At 43.9% G+C, this 21,960-nt stretch overlaps 9 protein-coding genes across 9 annotated transcripts; 7 read left to right on the top strand and 2 right to left on the bottom strand.

Moving 5' to 3' along the window:
- Positions 1–169: 169 nt before the first annotated feature.
- Positions 170–2,661, top strand: O0I10_006462 (uncharacterized protein; the record flags this gene model as incomplete). The annotated part of the gene is made up of 9 exons (XM_058486490.1): positions 170–799; positions 859–923; positions 986–1,075; positions 1,127–1,655; positions 1,718–1,793; positions 1,852–1,937; positions 2,021–2,124; positions 2,199–2,482; positions 2,600–2,661. 9 exons carry the CDS (start codon positions 170–172, stop codon positions 2,659–2,661), a joined length of 1,926 nt encoding a protein of 641 aa, XP_058342847.1.
- A 2,355-nt stretch (positions 2,662–5,016) lies between these two features.
- O0I10_006461 (uncharacterized protein) lies at positions 5,017–6,308 on the top strand (the record flags this gene model as incomplete). The annotated part of the gene is made up of 4 exons (XM_058486489.1): positions 5,017–5,232; positions 5,292–5,399; positions 5,463–5,590; positions 5,666–6,308. 4 exons carry the CDS (start codon positions 5,017–5,019, stop codon positions 6,306–6,308), a joined length of 1,095 nt encoding a protein of 364 aa, XP_058342846.1.
- Positions 6,309–6,408: 100 nt separating this feature from the next.
- On the bottom strand, positions 6,409–7,061 carry O0I10_006460 (uncharacterized protein; the record flags this gene model as incomplete). The annotated part of the gene is made up of 3 exons (XM_058486488.1): positions 6,409–6,563; positions 6,626–6,743; positions 6,810–7,061. 3 exons carry the CDS (start codon positions 7,059–7,061, stop codon positions 6,409–6,411), a joined length of 525 nt encoding a protein of 174 aa, XP_058342845.1.
- A 552-nt stretch (positions 7,062–7,613) lies between these two features.
- Positions 7,614–8,625, top strand: O0I10_006459 (ribosomal protein S8.e; the record flags this gene model as incomplete). The annotated part of the gene is made up of 5 exons (XM_058486487.1): positions 7,614–7,617; positions 7,699–7,729; positions 7,910–7,951; positions 8,025–8,556; positions 8,614–8,625. The coding sequence occupies 5 exons, from the start codon at positions 7,614–7,616 to the stop codon at positions 8,623–8,625; spliced, it is 621 nt and encodes a 206-aa protein (XP_058342844.1).
- Positions 8,626–8,672: 47 nt separating this feature from the next.
- On the bottom strand, positions 8,673–12,710 carry O0I10_006458 (uncharacterized protein; the record flags this gene model as incomplete). Its single annotated transcript, XM_058486486.1, has 19 exons — positions 8,673–8,779; positions 8,878–8,995; positions 9,057–9,311; positions 9,373–9,716; positions 9,792–10,086; positions 10,150–10,327; positions 10,394–10,503; positions 10,559–10,667; positions 10,730–11,004; positions 11,065–11,181; positions 11,244–11,361; positions 11,417–11,521; positions 11,581–11,818; positions 11,890–11,955; positions 12,019–12,138; positions 12,192–12,227; positions 12,284–12,372; positions 12,439–12,499; positions 12,566–12,710. 19 exons carry the CDS (start codon positions 12,708–12,710, stop codon positions 8,673–8,675), a joined length of 2,886 nt encoding a protein of 961 aa, XP_058342843.1.
- Positions 12,711–13,756: 1,046 nt separating this feature from the next.
- On the top strand, positions 13,757–16,260 carry O0I10_006457 (uncharacterized protein; the record flags this gene model as incomplete). Its single annotated transcript, XM_058486485.1, has 7 exons — positions 13,757–13,921; positions 13,979–14,497; positions 14,556–14,768; positions 14,830–14,925; positions 14,993–15,101; positions 15,155–15,443; positions 15,510–16,260. 7 exons carry the CDS (start codon positions 13,757–13,759, stop codon positions 16,258–16,260), a joined length of 2,142 nt encoding a protein of 713 aa, XP_058342842.1.
- A 1,731-nt stretch (positions 16,261–17,991) lies between these two features.
- O0I10_006456 (uncharacterized protein) lies at positions 17,992–18,459 on the top strand (the record flags this gene model as incomplete). Its single annotated transcript, XM_058486484.1, has 1 exon — positions 17,992–18,459. One exon carries the CDS (start codon positions 17,992–17,994, stop codon positions 18,457–18,459), a length of 468 nt encoding a protein of 155 aa, XP_058342841.1.
- Positions 18,460–20,429: 1,970 nt separating this feature from the next.
- Positions 20,430–20,749, top strand: O0I10_006455 (uncharacterized protein; the record flags this gene model as incomplete). Its single annotated transcript, XM_058486483.1, has 2 exons — positions 20,430–20,490; positions 20,550–20,749. The coding sequence occupies 2 exons, from the start codon at positions 20,430–20,432 to the stop codon at positions 20,747–20,749; spliced, it is 261 nt and encodes an 86-aa protein (XP_058342840.1).
- A 599-nt stretch (positions 20,750–21,348) lies between these two features.
- On the top strand, positions 21,349–21,934 carry O0I10_006454 (uncharacterized protein; the record flags this gene model as incomplete). The annotated part of the gene is made up of 2 exons (XM_058486482.1): positions 21,349–21,481; positions 21,603–21,934. 2 exons carry the CDS (start codon positions 21,349–21,351, stop codon positions 21,932–21,934), a joined length of 465 nt encoding a protein of 154 aa, XP_058342839.1.
- Between the last annotated feature and the right edge of the window lie 26 nt (positions 21,935–21,960).

Genomic DNA, 21,960 nt, shown 5'->3' with positions numbered 1-21,960 from the left:
ACCCGTTCGCCTACTTCCTTAATTCGCATTAGGCGTGTACGACACGGTTAAAGCTTCTTTCAGGGTCAGCTATTGCAAAGCGAAACGGTAAAATATCATGACACACTCTGTATTGGACCGAGCACCGAAAAAGAAGAAGTCGACCTATTCTCTCTTTCCACTCCCTACAATGTCGACGAGTTCCGGCACAACAACCACCACATCCTCTTCAGCAACTGGAAGCACAATGTCATCCGCTTCTTCTTCTTCAAGTCATCATCTTCAAGTGCCCGGGATTGAAATCCAGCCGCCATCCGATCCGCCGACCATGTTGGAGCCACCACAGCAGCTGCAGCAACAGCAACAACAACAACAACAGCCATTACAACAACAACAGCATCAGCATCAGGCATCAGCAACAACAAGTGGTCGACAAGTGATTGGCACTACAGCTCGTTCACGTACGTTTTCCTTATCCTCCCTTGTTGGCAAGACACGCCGAGCTTATTCAGTGTCATCGGCGTATCCACCCAAAATGATTCATCCTTCTTTGGTGCCTCCTCAACCATCCACCGATGCCAAATTGGATGACGATATTTGGTTCAATGCAAAGTCTGTGACTCAAGCACAACGTCGTAACTCGGTTGCAGCAGCTCATCGCAATTATGAGGATTTTCAACAAAAGATGGAGGAAGCCCCATTATACATTCTTGTATCAACCTATTTGAATTACTTTGTCTTGATCTTGCTCGGTCATTTGAGGGATATTCTCGGCAAGATATTCAAACGACATGAGTATGCTCATTTGCGTACCAATCAAGTATGTACTTTATTCTTCTTCTACAACAGGCATTGATGATTGACGACATCATGGATTAGGGCTATGCACCCTTGGTCTCCGATTTCGATTCATTCTACACGCGTCGGTTGTACATGCGTATTCGGTAAAACATACGGCCCATCGGGTGTAAGATACATGATCCACTCACATACATTCTCTACGTAGTGATTGCTGGAATCGACCCATTACAGGTGTACCCACACGCAAGACGACTGTATTGGAAAGAGAGACCAATGATTTCAACAAAACATTCAGGTACGCATACACACACACTATTCCCCTCTTCGATGTGTTAATATGCTGTAGTCTGACAGGTCGTAAAATTGATGCACTTAATTTCGCGTCGTACAACTATCTGGGATTTGCACAAGCACAAGGTCCATGCGCTGATGCTGTGGATGAATCAGTACGCCATTATGGTATGAGCTGCACTGCCACACGAGCTGAATCGGGTACATTGGATTTGCATCGACGTCTCGAAGCACGTGTTGCACGCTTTGTCGGCAAGGAAGATGCTATGGTGATTTCTATGGGATTTGCCACCAACTCAACCACCATCCCTGCATTGGTCGGCAAGGGATGTCTCATCATCAGTGATGAGCTCAACCACAGCTCCATCATTTTCGGTGCAAGAATCTCAAGTGCCAACATCCGCGTGTTTAAGCACAACAACATGAACGACCTACGCCAACTCTTGCGTGAAGTCATTTCACAAGGTCAACCACGCACCCATCGTCCTTGGAAGAAGATTCTAGTGATCGTGGAAGGTCTCTATTCTATGGAAGGTTCGGTCGTCAATCTACCCGAATTGATCAAGCTAAAGCGTGAATTCAAGGCAAGTGGAAAAGAAAGGGAGACGGTAGAAAGGATGCTCACGCTCTTCTTCTATGTATGCAGTTTAATCTTTATGTGGATGAAGCTCATTCTATTGGTGCATTGGGTGAACATGGTGGTGGCGTTTGTGATTTCTATGGTAAGGTGGAAAAATGTGGCACATCTACCTACGTAGCTTACCGACAATTTGCGTTTAGGCATCAACCCCAAACATGTCGACATCTTAATGGGTACCTTTACGAAATCATTTGGTGCCGCAGGAGGATACATTGCTGCCGACAAGGTAACATACCACATGATCCCCAAAAAAAATCCCATGATAGCGAGGAGGTCTCATTTTGTTTGTTGATTCTTTTTACCCTTTAGGCGGTAATTGACCACTTGCGCTTAACCAATCATTCTTACTTGTATGCGGAAGCAATTACGCCTCCTGTTGCCCAACAGATAAACACCAGCATGAGTATTATAAGGTAGGATGAATATGAAGAAAGGAATTCCATGGGGGACAAGGATGGCAGCTCATTGAGGATGAATGGGTACATAGAGGCGAAGATGGTACACAAGATGGCGCAAACCGGATTCGTCAACTTGCAGACAATGCACACTATTTTGCTTCCAAGCTTCGAGAAATGGGCTTCATTGTGTATGGTGATGAAGGCAGCCCTGTGGTACCCTTGTTGCTATTCAACCCAGCCAAGATTTCAGCCTTCTCGCGCGAAATGCTGAAACGGGAGATTGCTATCTGTGTGGTCGGTTATCCAGCAACACCCATCATCAGCTCACGCGCGCGATTTTGTGTTTCCGCTTCACACACAAGGGAAGATTTAGGTATGTAGAGGAGGAGAGGGAAAAGGGTTATGCCATTGGGGGGAGGGATGGGATGGGATGTGCCTATGATGAAGAAGATCTCCTATTAACGTACTCCCTTGTTAATACCAATATCAGATCATACTTTGAAGGAAATTAGTGAGGTGGGCGATCTTCTCATGCTCAAATTCAAGGCATAATTCGCATGGCTCCCTCCAATCTTGTCGCATTGCGGCTCTCATATCCATTCATTTTCTTTCTTTTACCTCTTGCTTGTTGCTTGTTCTATCCATCCATAGATATCATGTATATACTTTGTAATATGAGGCGCCACGCACACACACACACACACACATACACACATCATCAGCATTTTGTTTGGTATTGGAATGAGAGATGGGATTGGGTATGCAAAGGTGGATGGTGTTTCATATACACCCAAGATCCATGTCAAGCATTTGCATAAAGAGCGGGGGGTGAGGCAAGGAGTGTGTGAGTCGGGACCGGCATCGGAAGTGCGTGTGTTGTTTGACACTAGCCTAAAGGGGTCAGTAACAAGTGCTTGGATTGCAGCATACCATTGATAGGTTATGTATGTATGTCATTTACCGGTTGTTCAAACATCTCCCCCCCCCACAAGGAATATGAAAGGAGTAAAAAAGTGGCCTGATTTTGTTGGCATTATGATAAACACAGAGTGATGTAAGAATGGTGATGAAAAAAGAAATACGTATCGGGATCTTGTTTTGGGGTACACTTGAGAGGCTCGGATCAAAGAGGGTGGGTTGTTATACCCAGCTGCTCAAGGGATAAGTTTGTACATAGGTAACCATTGGTAGACTTTTATAACGGGTTTATGCATACACACTACTGGTACACGTGCATGTAAGAGATGATGCATGACAACATTTATTATCCACAGCAATTCCATTATTTCGATCATAAAGAGCCCACCATTTTCACTGTATGGTGGTGATTTTGTTTACTTTTATCAAACACGGCAACCGGAGGGCAATGCATAGCCACCTCGAGCAACATGCATCCAATTTCGCGCGAACAATTTCTTTAAATGACAGCTCCCATGTTATTTGCAAAGTGCACGCGTGTTTGTATGCTCCGCACGAAAGATGATGATCCTTTCTCTATCGCCATGCATCACTGATGCTGTCCCAATTATCAACCATGGATCCACACTAGCCATATGAAACAATGAATTTTAATGCTATGTGTGTTTCAAGGATGCCTTTAAGCCAGCCAGCCAGCCACTCTTTGTATGATAGAATAAAAGCATCAATGATGATGAGACAAGAAGGATAGACATCTTGCGTACATAGTGTACTTGGCTCATCATGCTTTTGTGTTGACAGCATCTGTTCCTGATAACTGGAAGGGATTTGTTCGCCGACACGAAGTATGTCACACTGCATGTGTACCTGAAAGTTGCATGCAAGCAGATGTGGGTTGGTTGGGATGTGGTATGTGATGATGAGACATCATCATCATCATCATCAGCCGATTTAGGCTTTTGATTTTATTAGCTGCCACCCTCTTTTGGAACAAAAAGCATCCACGACAACCCCCATATGCCATCCACTTTATCAAAAAAGTGTACAGCTGATGTACGGGTGTTTAGCTTGGACCATGTCGATATCATCACGTTACCCCATCCAACAACAACATTTACTTTTTACCGTTCCACCAACAATTGACGACAGGCACAAGCCAACATGTATTTGGGGATGACCTTATTCCCCCGAACGGCTGTAAAGTATGGCTTGTGCTCCCACAGCAGTTGTTTCCCATACAAGGAGATATACAGCTCACGAATCGATCATGCCAAAAGATCACCAGAGCAAAAAAAAAGGCTCCCAGGAGAACCCCATCATCATCATGATGGCTGATCCTAAAGAACAAAAATGAGAGATCCTAATACAATGAACCATTTCTATCACAATGACATACATGTTATTGGTGATATGGAACCCGCCGTGTTTTCAATAGATAGAAGAAGGAGCAATGAGCAAAAGAATATTGAAGTCCATACACATGCAGGGAATTGTGTGGGGGAGAAAATTTCTCCTTGAACAACAGTTTTTGGTTTCCCCCCCCCCCCACCTTTCCAATCCGACAGCACGCCTTGAAAAAAAAGTGGAAGGTTAAAAAAAAGTGGCTATGTGTGGGTTGAGCTGACGGCCTTTTCGCGCGAGAAGTAAACTCCACAACCAAGAGCGCACCTGCCATTCGCCACGTTACACACTCATGGTCTCGCGCGATTGTGCTTTGGTTACACATGAGGCAACACCTTTCGCGCGATTCCAGCTGCCCGGATACAGGATACATATTTCTGCCCTTGCATTTATCGTCATCGCCATTGGAGCCACACATTTCATATATATAACACAGCCTCACAAGACACATTCCCCACAACACGTTTATAAAGGCATACCACACTCTATCGTCACCATCCTTTTTCTTACCCCCCCTTCTCTTTTTTCTTCAACCCGCTCGTCGCATTTGATTTCCATCATATTAATAGACACCAACCATATACCATCATGATACCCTCACCCACTGCAACACACGTTCGATCCGAAATTGTCATGGGTGGCATTGACACACGGCTTCAACCACTCCGCCATCACGTTTTTCAACTACCCACACCTACCGTGATCCATGAAAGCAAGCGACAAGAAACAGAGTTGCGTAAACGGATACGAGACATTTATGACGATCCATCCCTTGAGAGCAAGGAAAAGGCGAGAAAAGTACAGGTAAATCATTGACCACCACCAACCAATCCATGAATCTCATCATTGTATACATCATCCAGCAACTCATGTCATCGTCACGAACATCTACAATTAAATGTGCTGCTAATACTACAACACCCATGCTGCAAAACCTTGAGTTGGATGGTGAACGAATGCCGACGTATCATGTATGTTTTACAATGATGTCACGAGATTACAAGTCACTCATGCATGAATGACAATGTTTGCAGGATCACAAGGAAAACATTCTAGGATGCACGCATTATCAACGTAAAGTGAAGCTTCAAGCCGAATGCTGTGGACGACTATTCACTTGTCGCTTTTGCCATGATGAAGCGAGTGATCATATGATTGATCGGTATGTAATAATGATAAACGACCTATATACGTACATGCGTGGATGATGATGCTTACATCTTGTGATCTCAAGTAGCCACACGACGAAAAACATGATGTGCATGTTATGCAAGACCCTTCAACCTGCTGGCAAAGTATGTCGTGCATGTGGTGTTGAAGCTGCACGCTACTATTGTGACAAGTGCAAGCTGTGGGATGACCAACCTGATGCTTCTGCATACCACTGTGATGATTGTGGCATTTGTCGCAAAGGCCAAGGCCTCGGCAAGGATTTCTTCCACTGCAAAACATGTAACGTATGCATGACCATTAGCATGCAAAACAACCACAAGTGTATCGAACGCAGCCTCGAGAGCGATTGTCCTATTTGTGGTGAATACATGTTCACCAGTCGCACACCCGTGACCTTTTTGCCCTGTGGTCATTGCATTCACAAACCATGCTACACTGCTTACAGTCAAACTGCCTATCAATGCCCTACCTGCCTCAAAAGTATGACCGACATGTCCGCCTATTTTAAGCTCATTGACGAAGAAATGCGTCAACAACCTATGCCTGAAGAGTACAAGTCCTATGTTTCTACCATCTTTTGCAACGACTGCCAATCCCGTTCCACCAATGTCCCTTTCCACTTTTTCTATCACAAGTGCACCCATTGTGCAAGCTATAATACCACAGTCCTTTCTACCCTTTCTCCCTCCTGCTGTCCACCATCATGAAAAAGTTTGTCCTTCTTGTCGTCTTTCTCTCCCTTGTTTTGCTTTTTTGAAACATCATTGTACATAAACATCACTCAACTATGTAAGATTGTCCTCTTCTTTATTCATCCTTCTCATGGTTATCTACGTGTTGTTGGATCATGGAACGCACTTTGGGAATCACTATAAATTGGCCAAACACGAGGACGAGGACAATGGCTATGACAACCTTGTATACTTGATAGAATAAAAAGCCAAGGTACAAATTCTCCAGCACTAGATACCATATACATCAGTCGTTTGTCTCCTTCCCAAATCCTTCTTTTTCACATGATTACCAATGTCATAAGTGACAGGAGCGTTCTCCATGCCCTGGATGTTCGATACACCTGCATAGACTGCATCCACACGTAATAAACAATCATCCTCGAGCGTCAATGAGAAATCGGTGGGTGACTAAAATACATGCAACGTTCAATTTCCAGCACAAGAATAGACATGCAATTCCCCATCCCATCTTACTGTTGCTGGATACGAGATACGAGCTTCATAACGCATCCCTGGTTCCAAGTCTTTGAGGGTAAACAAATGCTGTGTTCCAGGATTGATTTTGACTCGTTCGATGGCTGTGTGAGGCGGGCTCAATATTGCTATGGAGGTGGATGAAGTTTCAGGACAGGGTCGTTCCCCAGCGGTAAACATAAGCTTTTCGGTATTGGCAGCTGCATAACAAACGAAAAGACTGAATGCGATAATCCACACTGCACGTAGCATGATGGAGTCAATGTCGCAAAGAGAAAGAGAAAGAAAAAGGGAAGAAAACAAGTGTTGTGGCTTTGTCAATGGAATCCAATTGTATTTGAGAGAGTTGTTGTGTGAACAAGGTTGACAATGGGACAATATATAGTATATACACATGCTGGTTATTTCATTTTCTTCGTTTCGGTAAAGAGAACATGCTGCTTGACTATATGCATGGGCACACAAAAAAGGGAAGGGGAGGCGAAATGAGAAAGGAAGACCAAAAGTCAATTCTGAGAATGTGGACTTACCCATGGGATCGTACTTCATCATGGACAACTTTGGGCTAATTCTAGGTCGGCTCTTGACATAGTTGTAACCAGTGCCTGCAGAGGAGACGAGCTTGACAAGGATAACTCTTGCTTTTGCCTTCTTTGCCATAGTAAAAAGTGTAAGGAAGTATAGTTGAGTGTGCCCTGCCGAAATTCTTTTTTGACGTCCCGCATAGTGTGAGTCCTGCCACACACTCCCGAGAGAATATCCTAAAGTCCAGCTGCTGCCATCTGACAACTCCCTCTTTCCACTATGGGTAAGATATCCCTCCTACATGAATGATCCATCCATCCATTTATCAATGTTATCCACTCATCATCTTTATTCATCCATCTAGGTATTAGCCGTAGCTCACTCTCAAAGTGCTCGTAAGTCATTCACCATCACCAATCATTCATCCATCACCATCACCATCATTGTCGGCAACAACAGCTATGCAATAGCCCTATGCAACAACACACTCTGTACCACCAAACGTTGCCGACACACGTTTCCATGACAACCATTTCTCACACACACGTCTTTTTTTTATATTCGATTTAATACAGCAAGACTGGTGCTAAGCGCACTCCTTATCGCAAAAAGAGAAAGTAATGCATCGATATCTATATCAACGACCACTATGAGAAAAGAAAACACTGACAACGTTTATTCATAAAACAGGTTCGAGTTGGGTCGTCCTGCTGCCATGACCAAGCTTGGTGCCAAGCGTGTCCACACTGTGCGCACTCGTGGTGGTAACTCCAAGTTCCGTGCTCTTCGTTTGGAGTCTGGCAACTACTCTTGGGGCTCTGAAGGTGTCACCCGTAAGACCCGTATCTTGACTGTCGTCTACAACGCCTCCAACAACGAGTTGGTCCGTACCAACACTCTTGTCAAGAATGCTGTTGTCCAAATTGATGCCACTCCTTTCCGTCAATGGTACGAGAACCACTATGCTCTTCCCCTCGGCAAGAAGAAGCTCGCTACTTCCAAGGCTGAAGAAGTCGCTGCTGCCGTTGCTCAAAAGTCCAAGAGCGTTCAAAAGAAGGTCGCTGCTCGTCAACAAAACGGTGCTGTCGACACCCTTTTGGATGACCAATTCGCTGCTGGTCGTCTCTATGCCGTCATCTCTTCCCGCCCTGGTCAATGCGGTCGTGCTGATGGTTACATTCTTGAAGGCAAGGAACTTGAATTCTACCTCAAGAAGATTAAGGTAAGAGTTTTAAATGATACATGCTGTGTGACATGGTAACTAACAAAAGTGTTATAGTCTCGCAAGTAAAGCATTTGGCAATAAAAATTTGGCAACATTGTACATTGGATATCACTTTAATGCAAAAGTCGAAGGATGAATCGTGATGCTTTTTGTTGGGCTAATTGGGGGTTCTGTTGCTTGTAAAGGGGTGGTGGTCGTAGCACTATGGTAAACATTTGCACTGTCATTGAACAAAAAAGGAGATGATCAGCAAAAGAAAAACGTGGGATTGACATCATGCAAAAGTGACACGCATGTAGAAAAGAAAAAAAAGCTTACCAATGTGGCACGTGCGCTCTTGTCGTACAGTATCAGGGGCAAGTTGGATGGCATCCTTTAGAAAGCTTGCAATATACAACAACACATTGAGATGAATGTAGGGTAATCTATCCTTTAACTACTTAAATGATAAGTTTTCCTTATCCGCTATCGATGATGGTCCCCGTTTTTAAACTTACCTCGACCATTGCTTGTGATGAATCACTGGCTTCCAATGCAAGCTCATATAACGCTGTTGGTATCACAGGCTCTGGTAAACATTCAAGAAACGCAACAAGCACATCAACCATCGAATTGGCAGCAATCTCATCAGCTGACGAAGAAGGATCACTCTTGTTGAGCAGGATCGTCGTATCAAGTGCGTTGCCAGTATCAAGACATCGCCGGATATAATCGCAAATGGTAGGATCACCATGCTGCAAAAATAGGGTATCCTATTGCGTATACATCTTTAGTTTTGAGGTCGTGGATGCGAGGTTATATAAACAAACGTACAATAGATAGCATACTCTTGTTCCACAAATAGTTGAGCACACGCCAGAGCTCCTTTGGTAATGTCGCTTGCTGAGTGGAAGCGTTGTCTATTGTTGCCTGGTTGTTCTTCTTGCTGGGGTCAAGGTGATTGTTCATAGATGATACAGGCAATGACATCAGGGCCAATCGATCCAAATGTATACCAAGGCATGTGGGAATGTATCTGCCTTTGACCACAATGTATAAATCTTTGCCATTCTCCAGTCGTAGCACAAGCACGGTGTCGATTTGTTGATTCCCTTCATTGAGCGGAGCAGACACAGCAGGATCCACCCATATGCGCAAATACAGCATGGTCTTCTCACCTTGTAAATGAATGAAAAAAAGAAAGGGTTAATCCTTGATCTTCTATGACCCAGCACAAATCACAAACGACCTACTAGGAGCCAAAACACCAGTGATTGGATGAATTTGAAGCCATGGTGGACATACTTGCTCTTGTTCTTCACCATCATCCACTTTGGGAACGAATCCAAACGATGTCAATGTATCTCCAGTATTCTCAAGCTCAATCGTCATCTCTTTGGATTCCATGAAATGAACGTCATCGAATTGTACAAAGGCAGTGGATAGCTGGCATTGCCCGGTATTACTGCTCCTTCCATTGCTGGCCGATAGTTGTTGCTTCAACGCCTTCTCGCATCTCTCATAGTCGTTGCTATGGATTTTCCGAACCTATATCAAACATCATTATTAGAGAAATGAATGGATCAGAGCACTGTATATATGTACACGTACCTTGATTTCCATATGAGCATACACCGGTTTATGGTCACTCAATAACATGTCCATACAGCTGTCATAATGCATAAGCTTGATTGTTGGTTGCCGGGCAACGTCATTTCGAGTCGATGGTTGGGTGCGATCCTTCCTCCATAAAATGCGATCTGTCCAAGCGGGGGCACGTCGTTTGGCACTACCATATGCATTTAGAATACGCGATGAAAACCCCCTTCCTTGCGGATAGCCCATTCACACGTACCTCGAATCATACATATTCGTGCCTGCATCATATTTGTACGTGGGCTGGAAATTGAGTTTGCCTTCATCAAACATGGAGAATGCTCGGCCATCTTTCCGCTCAATCGCCAGCTGGATATAGATCCAAATAAGTATGACCATAAGGAACGTCTAGTGTCTTTCTTACCTGGTCAGCTGCTACGAGCGTATCCAATTGACCCTTTCGGAGGCATGACTTGATCTCTGGCTCTGGAAAGTTGATTCGATAGTTCAAGTCACCAAGCCAAATGAGGTGGCTATATTGTTGAAGCCTCTTTAGTATTTCGAAAATTGAATTATCAGTAGGCAGCGCACTTACTCGGAATGAAAAACAGATCCTTCAAGGGACCAATCACGCGCAACACCTTGATCATCCAAAAGAGCCATTCCTTCATCATCAGCATCATTCCAGGAATACTTGACGTAATCGATGAGCGGATCAGGTTGCTGGGTGAACGTGAGACGTTTGCAAATTTCGATAAAATCTTGATTACGACGATCGATTTGGTCAGTGAAGGCAGCAAGATGGCACCCAACGAAGCAAAGATAGCTGTCATGGAAACGAAACCGGATGCCCACTCCTCCTTTGTTGCCCTACATTTAAAGATAAGCAATTCCAATCCGAGTATGTCTCATCCTTTAAGCATCACTTGCCATCATGTTCATAAGCCCAACGCCAACATACGCGGTATCCACATCCGTGATGAAACGTTGATGTTTCTTTTTGGCGATCACAACAATCAAGATGGTCACGAGCTGCTGTGTGGCAACCTATCATCGTGTATTGCTAATAAGACACTCGCTTCAACAAGGCTTTTTCACGAGAACCTTACCTTGTAGTATTCCTCTGATTTGTCTCCCAAAGCCTTGAAGATGGCCTTTACCCACGCATTTTCCTTTGCAGGGTCGTATCGTACATAGGCATCCTTTCCACTCTCCATTTCCTGGAGCCTTCCAATGAACAAATCAATGCCGATTCATGCAAATCCAGAGCGCGATGACTTACCCAATGACATAAAAATCCGGATCAAAATCTGCGTTCGCAGCAAGCCATGGCTTCAAAGACATTGTTGGTAACCGGCCATGGACATTGTATGTACCAGCAAAAATCCTAAACTGCCAATGTCAACTAAACTTTTTCCCCAAAAAACACACGCATGATCCTGTTACCTTGATGTGTCCCATGTGACAAATTCATCCTGCCGAGCAACCAGCCTCGTATTCAGCCAATGTCGTTTTGCTGCATTGCCTGTTAACATTTGGTTTGGTGATCTCGTGGTACGTGAAAGATTCGATCGGCAAGGACTTGGGTCGCTGTCAAGCCATGGAAGCACATGGGGCAGTACACTGGAGATGGTCTTCGTATTTGTTGTTGTTGTTGTCATGGATCGATGATCATCTTCTTCCACTACGGCGTATCGTTGTCACCACCTGTGTGCCTTCCTCAATCATACCAGATCCCCTTGTGTGATTACTTACAGCAATATTGCGAGTAGGCGTTCGTCCAATGATGGGATGTTCCTGTAACTGCAAGTTTGTTTTTGCCTAATAGAACGATGGTTTGCATAAAAATCTCACTGGATTTGAAACAAATCCCCCCCCACTTACGAGCAAGATCAATCACGGCTTTAATGTTGGATAAAAAGGTCATCATATCCTCCTTTGCTGGAAACAGGACGTCGCTCACTGGATTGGATCCATGCTGCGCATAAAGAGATACGCGAAATGCTTTCGATAAATGAGACCATGTTGTGCTTTTAGCTCATTCCATATAAAGATACCTGGACATGCCCCCTTGACATTGACAGCTGCTTGTGCTGTAAAACATCGTGAATAAAGTGTTGAATCATCCAGCAACGATGCACCCACTTACCGATTGTATAATGGAAGCTCTCGTATACGGGTATGATATGGAGTACAATGGGTGGTATGCTGCCAGGTTGACCTTTGAACAAGAGGATACTATTTCCCATATGAGGAAAGATGAACTTGATAGTGCATTAATCACACAATCCATGGTCTACTTACCAAGCCTCGTTATATCGTCGAATGACTGCAATGTAGTACTCATCGGTGGCATCGTTATGGGCTACTGATGGTAACTCGACAGGTATACAGTGATAGCAATGACACAAGTTAAGGATTCAATGTTGACAGGAGGAGGAAGAAGCTTTGTGACGATGGGCAAAGAAGAAAAAGGATATGCATTGGAGCGTGTCGTGTGTTTGAACGATGCGCTTGAGTGTACGAATGACGCCGAGACGATCGGGGCGATGCCTCTCATGTTGTTGTGCTGTCATGTCGAGTTGGCTGAAGAAAGAGAGTCGTTTTTTGTAATATGGTTCTGCCACATGGAATTTGTCTTTTGTCGGTGCATAAACCCGATCAGGCACCGGCCCATTCATCTATGAGCTTTTGCCCATCACTCTGATATTAGCATTGTAAATAAACATGGAGAGTACCAATTCTTTCAATTCTAGCATATGCATTACATAAGCAAAGCCGCTCACTCAATCTTTGTTCTCATCCATGTCATCCACCACCATCTGATGCAGAGAGGGATCGATCGAAATAGGCTTTTAATTGACATGTTGTCCTAATTAACTATCTACAAGATCGGGGACCATGTGCCTTTATAATGCAGCTAGTAGTCATCTTCAATTGACGTTGATCCAAGACCATTGACAGCCATCCAGCTTTATGATATTGATATGGAGTTACAATACTTGTGCTCCAGAACTGCTATTTGTAGCGCATTGCTATGTAACACAAAGATAATAGTATATTCCAGGCCATGTTGGTAGATCTGACATTCAATGATCCCCAATGGCGTGGTTTTCACGATTGAGAAATTCTGCATGCTGCATCTACCATAGCAATGTGAAGAACAGAGATAGATTTGATCCCTGATACAAAGTGAGCGATCAAGCATGGGATTTTGTTCGGGTGGATGGATGCGTCGTGTGAGTGAGTGTGTGTGAGCCTGATGGTTGCTAATTGCAATATGCTGGGTAACGGTACCCATGGTGACCCATCCTCCTCTCACTTTCCTTTCCGCTTTTTCACTTTTTGGATATGCAATCAAATGAATCGGAATGGTTGATTGGATGATCATATAAAGCGATGATTTATTTTATAAACATGAGGAAGAATTGATACTACAATGATGCAGGGTTTGTATGTGTGTGTGTGTGTGTATTTGACCTGGATTTTGGCTTTTGTGTGTCTGTGCAACATAACGAGGTAGCAGACAGGGGATGTTTAATAAGCTGCTGCATGTTGAAAATGCCCCGAACCTTAGTCGTTAGCGTGCACGTTCCCTTTCCTTATCCTTTCAAGCTTTTTCATGTCTCTTCCACGCAGCTCACACGACTTTGATGCTGCACCCTCGCCTATTGAAGCCGAGCAGCTTGTGAAGCGCATGTCGACGAATGGCAGCCTTAACGAGACCAGTGCAAAGGACGACAAGGTGCTCAAGATCGCGACCTTTTCACTTCAAAAGTATCTCAAGGTTAGACACTCATAGCCCCATTCACACTACCTCCATTGACATTTGACCTTTTACCAGGAACCTGATTTTGCTGCCGAGTTTCTTGAACGAGGAGGATTGGAATCCCTTTGCGACATTATCAACAAAGTCAGTGGCAACACTCTCGCTTATGCTCTCAACTCATTTACGTCGCTCATGGATCACGATGCAAGCTGGAAGTCATTGACACCCGAATTTGTCGAAACGGTTGCGCACATTGTTGCTTCAGAGACCTTGGTTACCATTTGTCGACCGGCTACTGCGATCCTCATCAAGGTCGTATGTGCTGAGCGTATGATGCCTTTTACACCACCTTCAGCTTCTTCCACTGCCACTGCCCAGAATGAAGCTGTCATGGGATATCCAGCTATCCATCGTGTATTACAACAAGAGCCTGATCTATTATCATTGTTGATCCAACGTCTTCAAAGTCCAGATTACGTCTTGTGTCTCAACAGCTTGACGCTCCTCACATCCATGCTCAAGTATGTCACCGATGATCATCGCAGTGAATTATTGGAAGAAATTGATAATAGTAATGCACGTAAAAGTGTATTGGTAAGTACATTGGATCATCATCATGTGATAATAGCTGACATGGATATCTATCTAAAAGCGTATCATGGATAATCACCCACCTGAAGAACTCAAGGAACAAGTATTAGAGTTTCAATCAGCGCTGATTCACAATGCGGATCGCCGTCGTAAGACCCAGATTTCTATCTATAACCCGCGGCATGCGAAAATGCTCAACAACATTTGGGAGGCTGCCAATGTCCAAGATATCCCTATCCCAGGTGCAAAGAAATGGCGTAAACTTGGTTTCTCGGCAAGTAGTAGCATGGAATGGAAGCAACAACAACAAAGCTTACATTGTATATCAATTCTAGTCAGAGGTCCCCCACCGAGAATTTGGCAGAGCTGGTGTATTTGGTTTGGAACGTATGCATGCATTTGTTATGCAGCACAAGGATCTCTTTGCCAAGGTATGTCATGAATTCAACATGTACAAAGGGTGGTTATCTCGATACTCAATTCTATCGTACTATGCAGATGATTCTTGAACAAATTCATCGCCCTGATGGTCGTCGATGCCAGTTCGCCAAAGTCAGCATTGAAGTCACTGATCTCTTATGCAGCTATTGGAATGTTAGCACTGGATGTAAGTATACATTAGTTCTTTCTTATCCTGATAACTAAACTTGCATCATTTAGATACGGCTGCTACATTTGAGCCATTGCTTTTTCACTTTGAACACGTTCACGCTACCACCTTGCAATTATTCTTTCGACTATTTCAAGATATGGAGGCGACCACGACCGATTTTCCAAAGGTGTCAGCATTAGTACGAAGTCAATTACGTGCGACATTGAAAAGTGATGGTGTCAAGGATATATTTGAATTCGACCGGATCATGTTGAATACGCCCTACACTGTAATTCGAGATCGACGGCTTAAAGAGCTTGAATGGGCTGATGATCTTTTGGGAAGAGAAGCAATAAGGTATGTTGATGGAAAGGATTTCATTGTTTGAATCATGCAATGGCTAAACAATGGTCCTCAATATAGGAATCTCCGGGGTCGCTTAAATCGACAATCGTATGACTTTGTCAAACGTCAGCGTATCAGTTGTCTCTTACAAGGTGCATGGTTTCCATGTCCACAAACCAATCAACGTATGGTTGCAGCTTTTACGAATGGTGCTGGATCTACCGGTGTGGGTGGTGCCAATGGTATCAGTGGTGCAGGTGGAAGTGGTAACAGCAGCGGCAGCAGCGGCACGAATGCTCCTGGAAGCGGCACTGGAGTTAGCAGCAGCTCATTATCAGTTCCTAGACGATGGCGATATTACAAGCTCAGCCCATCCAAAAAGACATTACAATATGGGGATTTCAATGAAAAGTTCCCTCCTGTCATCAAATCCTTTGACAAGTTGACCAACAAAGTCGACCTAACCCATGCCTCAGAAGTCAAGCCTTATCGTCGCAAAGTATCCAATGTTGCATCATTATCCACATTATCCGATTCGACCACCACTCTTTCGTTTGCATTGTTTTCAGAGGACCATGTCCCATTGGCGGAATTTATTTGTACATCATCAGCACAAGCTTCCGAATGGAAAGATGGATTCAGCATGCTGCTCGATAAGGGTATCACAAGCAAGGACACAGCAGAGTATTTACACTCGTTGACAGAAATTGGTGTCAAAGTAAAGCTGTTGCAGATTGCTGGTGATCGTATTGAAGTTCCCCATGGTCAACTAGAGCCTCCACCTGTACCAGCAGGTCTTGGAACTGGATTCTTTTATGCAAACGGCTAATCAACAACGTCAAGCATTCCTTTACAGTTACCCCTCTTTACCTACCCACTCACTCACCTCCTACTACATCCTCTTGTATTTATTACTTTCATCCATCATCATCATCATCTCCTCCAGAACAACTGTGTAATACTATATTCCTATATTCTTTTAGAAAGAGATCACCACGTAGAAGATCCAAGAATACCATTGTTATGTACAAATGAGAAACCAATGATGTCGTCATCCTACTTTTATCATCATGTGAAATGTTTCGATTACATAGACGTAGGCATAGGTTGCCTATCATCAATCTTTGAGTCGACAATGTATACATATACCCATCATCCATCATTGTGCTTCACTTCACTTGCCCTTGGTAATGGTAATGGTACCTATATACATCATTGCAGCGATATAGAGTTGATGAAAGAATGATTGTCATCATCCTTGCAGGATTTTGTATCACAGCGCGTCGATTGTTTTGCATAGCATGACTTTTAAGTATGACAAAGAAAGAGTCTGGCCATTGTACCAGGTTTTCTTTGTTCTTCTCGTCATTTCGGCCCGCAGGTAACACACAAATTGAGTGTATACGGCATTATTATCAACCGAGTATATTAATTCGGCTCACCTACGTCAAGGTTTTGATGCTACTATGACGATTCATAATAGTCTCCCGGTTGTCCCATCTTGATGCTTCCCCCAATGCTCGGCTGTGCATTCTTTCAGTAGCGTGGTGGCGTAATTCATCTTCCTTACTAATGTAGGTCTCTCACGACATGCTGCTGACATGGGTGCTTTTTGCATTATCTGATGATCGGGTGAAAGATACGCTCTATACCAAAATGAAAAGTGACATGGATGCACATGGAGTGTTTGTGTACTTTATGCTTTTGATCGGCAACTCCCGGCCACTAAAAAGACGCAACCAAAAGATGTGAGCCATCAAGTTTATCCGATAAGATGATACCATGACCCTCGTGACGATCCAGGAGCATACATCCATTCCTCGGATCTGTAGAACATACCATGAAATCGATTCGCCTTGTCAGATGGCCTTTGAACATTCCCTCGTATTCTTATCTACACCACCAATGATACCTTTGGATTGATAGCAACACTCAACAAACCATCATCATGAGCATGTAGTAAAATACAATGACATAAAGCACCCAATTGAAAAAAATGGAGTGATTGTGCGATAACGTATCAAAAGCGAGTGCTGGAATGTAATCGAAAAAAGTCAGGTGGTATGTGCTTTATGTGTGCAGGATAGAATCGGTAAAAAGTTGGGATAGAGTGGGCGGGTAAATGCGGCGTCTAATGCCGTTGGGTAATACAAGACAGCATACTGCGGCATGATCGTGAGCAATCCACGCGCTTGTATTACCAGGCTGTCACCTGCCAACCAAAACAATGCCACCATCCGATCGACCGCCGTATACAAGGCGCGCCATGGATGACTAATTCTTTGCCGGCTACCTAATGGTGCAATACACCAAGCTGGGTTTCATCCAAAGGATGGATCGGTGGTGCCGGAACAACATGTGGCAGGTTTGTATGATCTAATACGCGTACACAATGATGAATAATAACACACCCACTCGTCAATAACTTTGATTTCAATGTTTTACCGAGAAAACAGATATATAAACCGCCCATAGCATCCTCCTCGCCATCCTCATCATTACTTTTATACAACTCACTACCACAACTACAACTACAACAACCACCACTTTACAAGTCACCATGGATAAGAACATTGATGCTTTTGTTTCCGATAACAATGTGCGTCTAACTTGGATTGCCTTCTTCACCCAATGGGTCCTTTGGGGTGCTGTGTACCTGCTACGCCACGTTGTCAGTGAAGGTGGCGAGTCATCCAAGACCTCTGAAGATCCCGAGACAGCGGCAAAGAAGGAAGGCAAATTCTGGAAAGGGTCCACTGATGGTAGACTTGAGAATCGTGTTGCCAATCTCAACAACGTCCTTCGTGAAAACACCTTGCTCTTGCTCTCGGTGCTCATTCTCAACACGTTTGGTAATGCCTCCACCCGTGCCGTGATGATCATCACCTGGATCTACTTTGCATTCACGGTGGTCTTTGCATTCAGCGAATTGATTTATGGCAACCGTGTTGTCCGCCTCGGTTACAGTGCCATCTTTTATGGTCTTACACTTGCCATTGGAGGCCTTTCTTTTGCTCAAGGATGGTAATAGATATCCTCTTTCTCATTACACTTGTATATTCCAAATCTCGTAGCTACGTATTAGCAGCTTACTATTGTACTCTCTTATCAGACTCCTTTTTAATTTCTTCTTGTTGTCATCTACCGTAATTAAACAATTTCTATATTTCTTTATCAATGAATCAATCTCGGCTAACAAAGACACATGTCAATATTAAGTATATGCTGATGATGGAGGATCAAGTTACCAGCAGTAAGGTTACGAGGAAATTGCATGTCACGATCTTCGTTGTGGATCATCGCCGTCATATTGGAGATGAGATCTCCCACCGTATACATTAAGACAACACTCTTACAGTATTCAACTCACAAAAGGGAACGTTTATTGAGACGTTATTGACAAGATATAAACACAGAGAACGGGGTGGATGGTTATATTCTCGAATACAGCCTTCATCAAAGACACAATGAATCAATCAGACCTTTTCTCTTCCTTTCTTTTTCCCAAGTGCATACACCTTTACAACCCTGCATTTCCCCATACCATGAATCTTTAATACAATCCAACACATGCCATACACACAACGAGGAAGGTCTCGCACTACATATCCTTTAACCCAACATCATTCACAAGAGATAGATTGAGAGGTACAACGGATTGCTCGAATGGGGGTGGAGATACATCGACTTGGAAAGTTCTATCCTTTTGGGGATGCATTGTGCAAAGGTGAATAGATAGATGTGAGGTGGCACTTGTTGCATGGCGTGTCAAATCATGGAGAGAGATGCTGATGGTTGTACATCGCTCACAGGTTGCACAAGGATGATGCTGTGATAGTTGCCATGGAATAGCGTGTAGAGTACGATAATGGGATGCACCAATCGTTCAGGATGAAAGCATCAAACATAATGAGCACGTTGATAATGGATACATACCCTCTTTTTCGACACGCTGTATATCCAATTCCTTCCATCCAATGTACCAAACCAATATTCAGATCCCTTCCATATCCATAAGAAGCCGTATGTATTGCAGCCGGTTGCCACGCGTAAATAAAGATGCTTCTGTACAATGGCTGTTATCTGCTGTTCACGTAACAAAGGCTGCAGGATAGGATGCTGCATATAAATGACACCGTTTGAGACAATGGAGTAAAGGCTCTACTAATAGCAACTGCTGGAATGAATGCTGTTGCGATTGGTCGTGGTAGCCGAGTGTACAAGCGAAGATGGGGTGTCAAGGGACGCGTGTGTTGTAGTGGGGTGCGTACACGCCATGGACTTGCCATTCGGTCAAAGACAATCGGATCAAGGCAGTTGCAGGATTGACATGATGGGTTGAAGCAGGACAATCGTTCGCGCAGATGGCAGTTGTAGTTGAATGGGGCAACAGTAGAGAATGGGAGGAAGAGAAGAATATAAAGTGGGAGTGGAAGAGCTAGAAATTAAATAGATTTTGCTGATGCATTGGATGATACTTCTGTGTTTGAGCGTTTTTCAGTCATATCCACTCGGATCAAGAAAGTTGAATGATGGGCATGATGGGCTGGAGCAGAACAATCGTTCACATGCATTGGGTTGGGCAACAAAGGTGAACGGGAGGAATGGGCTATAAGCCGGCAGTTTACAAATAACTTACCAATTTGATTCTTCTGATATTGGATGATGTTTCTGTGTTTGAGCGTTTTCCAGTCAAATCTCATCGGATCAAGAAGTTGAATGATGGGCATGCTGGGCTGGAGCAGGACAATCGTTCGTATGCATTGGATTGGGCAACAATGGAGAATGGGAGGACTAGGTTATTAGCTGGCATTTTGAACTCTTCCTAAATAGTGTACAAGAATCATGCATCGCCTGTGCTGAATGACTCAAGTTACACGAACACGCCCTCTGCATCTTTTGCTCTATTATAGTCATACTACTTTACATTAAACAAAGACCACTTCTCATAGCATCACGCTTACAAACATAAAGGTGCCTGTATCTCCAAACTTTACAATGAAACGTGGGGTCTTTGATAGAACAATGCGGCTGCTTGGCAATCGGCATCTTGGTGCCAGTTTATCGTGACGTTTGCTGTCCTGATTTCGCATGTCGTTACCATGCCAACCGATTCAGGGGTCATCTTTCGACGACGACCAAAAAATATTTTTTGGGCTAGTTGCGACATTGAACGTAAAACTTTCACACAAGGTGCTGTTGGCCAAGCCGAGCACATTGCTCTATTCAAAACCCCACGTTTCATTGTAAAGTTTGGAGATACAGGCATCTCTTTATGCCGAAAGCGTGATGCTATGCGAGAAGTGGTCTTTGTTTAATGTAAAGTAGCTAGACCCTGGCAGAGCAAAAGATGGAGAGGCTCGTGTTGTGTAACACAGCTACGTTTGCATGAATGAAAGGGTCAACGTATAATTACTTTATGGATCATCTAGGAACAGACATGTATTGCTAGCTATCGGCCACTTTTATCCAATCATCATTGTTGCGAGATCCACTGCATGGGAACGATGCCCCTGCTCTAGACATTCATTTCCATGATTAAAGTAGGTTGATCCGAGCTGATTTGACTGAGCTGCGGTCAAGAGAGATTACATCACTCTGGACATCAAGCACGCTCGATGTAGCTCAACCGATGTAATCTTGTGTGAGCGTAACTCAACCAAATCAGCTCGGATCAACCTACTTTAATCATGGAAATGAATGTCTGGAGCAGGAGAATCGTCCACCTATAATAGAATGCACAAAAGTTGGGAATGCACAAAAGTAGCGTACAGCTGCCAACAAGTGACCTGAAAATGAGGGTTGCGTACCTGTCATGGATTGTCCCTGAAGTCCTGACTTTTTAGCTGAGTTACCCAAAGAAGTCCTTCTGCATCTTTGGCTCTCCAGGGTCTAGCTACTTGGCAATGAACAAACAATGTCTTCCCAGAATTTAACCAAATTGCCTGATAAGGAAACAGGCACACAAAATCGTCCACAACGTCTCTCGTATGCCAAAGCTACACGTCGTCCTTCGCTCATCTGCAGATCTTTGAAGACACCTACAGGTCGTAAATCGGCCACACACCAACGTGGAAAGTAGGCGGCTCACCAGCTTCTTGTCCCAGCTTGTTTTTTTGATTTCACCTCTCGACCTGAACACCGTGCTGAAATACTTCGTCATATCAACAGCAAGTTTCCTAACAACTGTGAGTACGCCTCCACCTGATCACGCACGTCGCATTGTCGAACTCTTTATCGCCGACAAAAAAGACTATAGCAAAATCAAGTTCATGGGTATCAGCTTCCCTGACAACCAATGTATTTTACCTTCGATACCTCTTCTCCTGATGCTCGCCTTGTACACCTTCAGCTTAGATCTACCCTTTACCACAAGGGACACGTTATCAAATGGTATTCAAGGCGCCATTTTCCGACTATGGCAACGTCCTCGACTATGCATCCTTCGCGATTATGATTCTCACCTCTTCATGGGCAAAGGCTATGCCACTAGCAATACGTAACTGAACGAAGTATAATGAAAAAAAAA

Source organism: Lichtheimia ornata (genome assembly GCF_029851405.1).
Source record: "Lichtheimia ornata isolate CBS 291.66 chromosome Unknown scaffold00028, whole genome shotgun sequence".
Lineage (NCBI taxonomy): Eukaryota > Fungi > Mucoromycota > Mucoromycetes > Mucorales > Lichtheimiaceae > Lichtheimia > Lichtheimia ornata.
The sequence above is the reverse complement of the archived record's forward strand: the minus strand, read 5'-3'. Positions and strand labels throughout refer to the sequence as shown.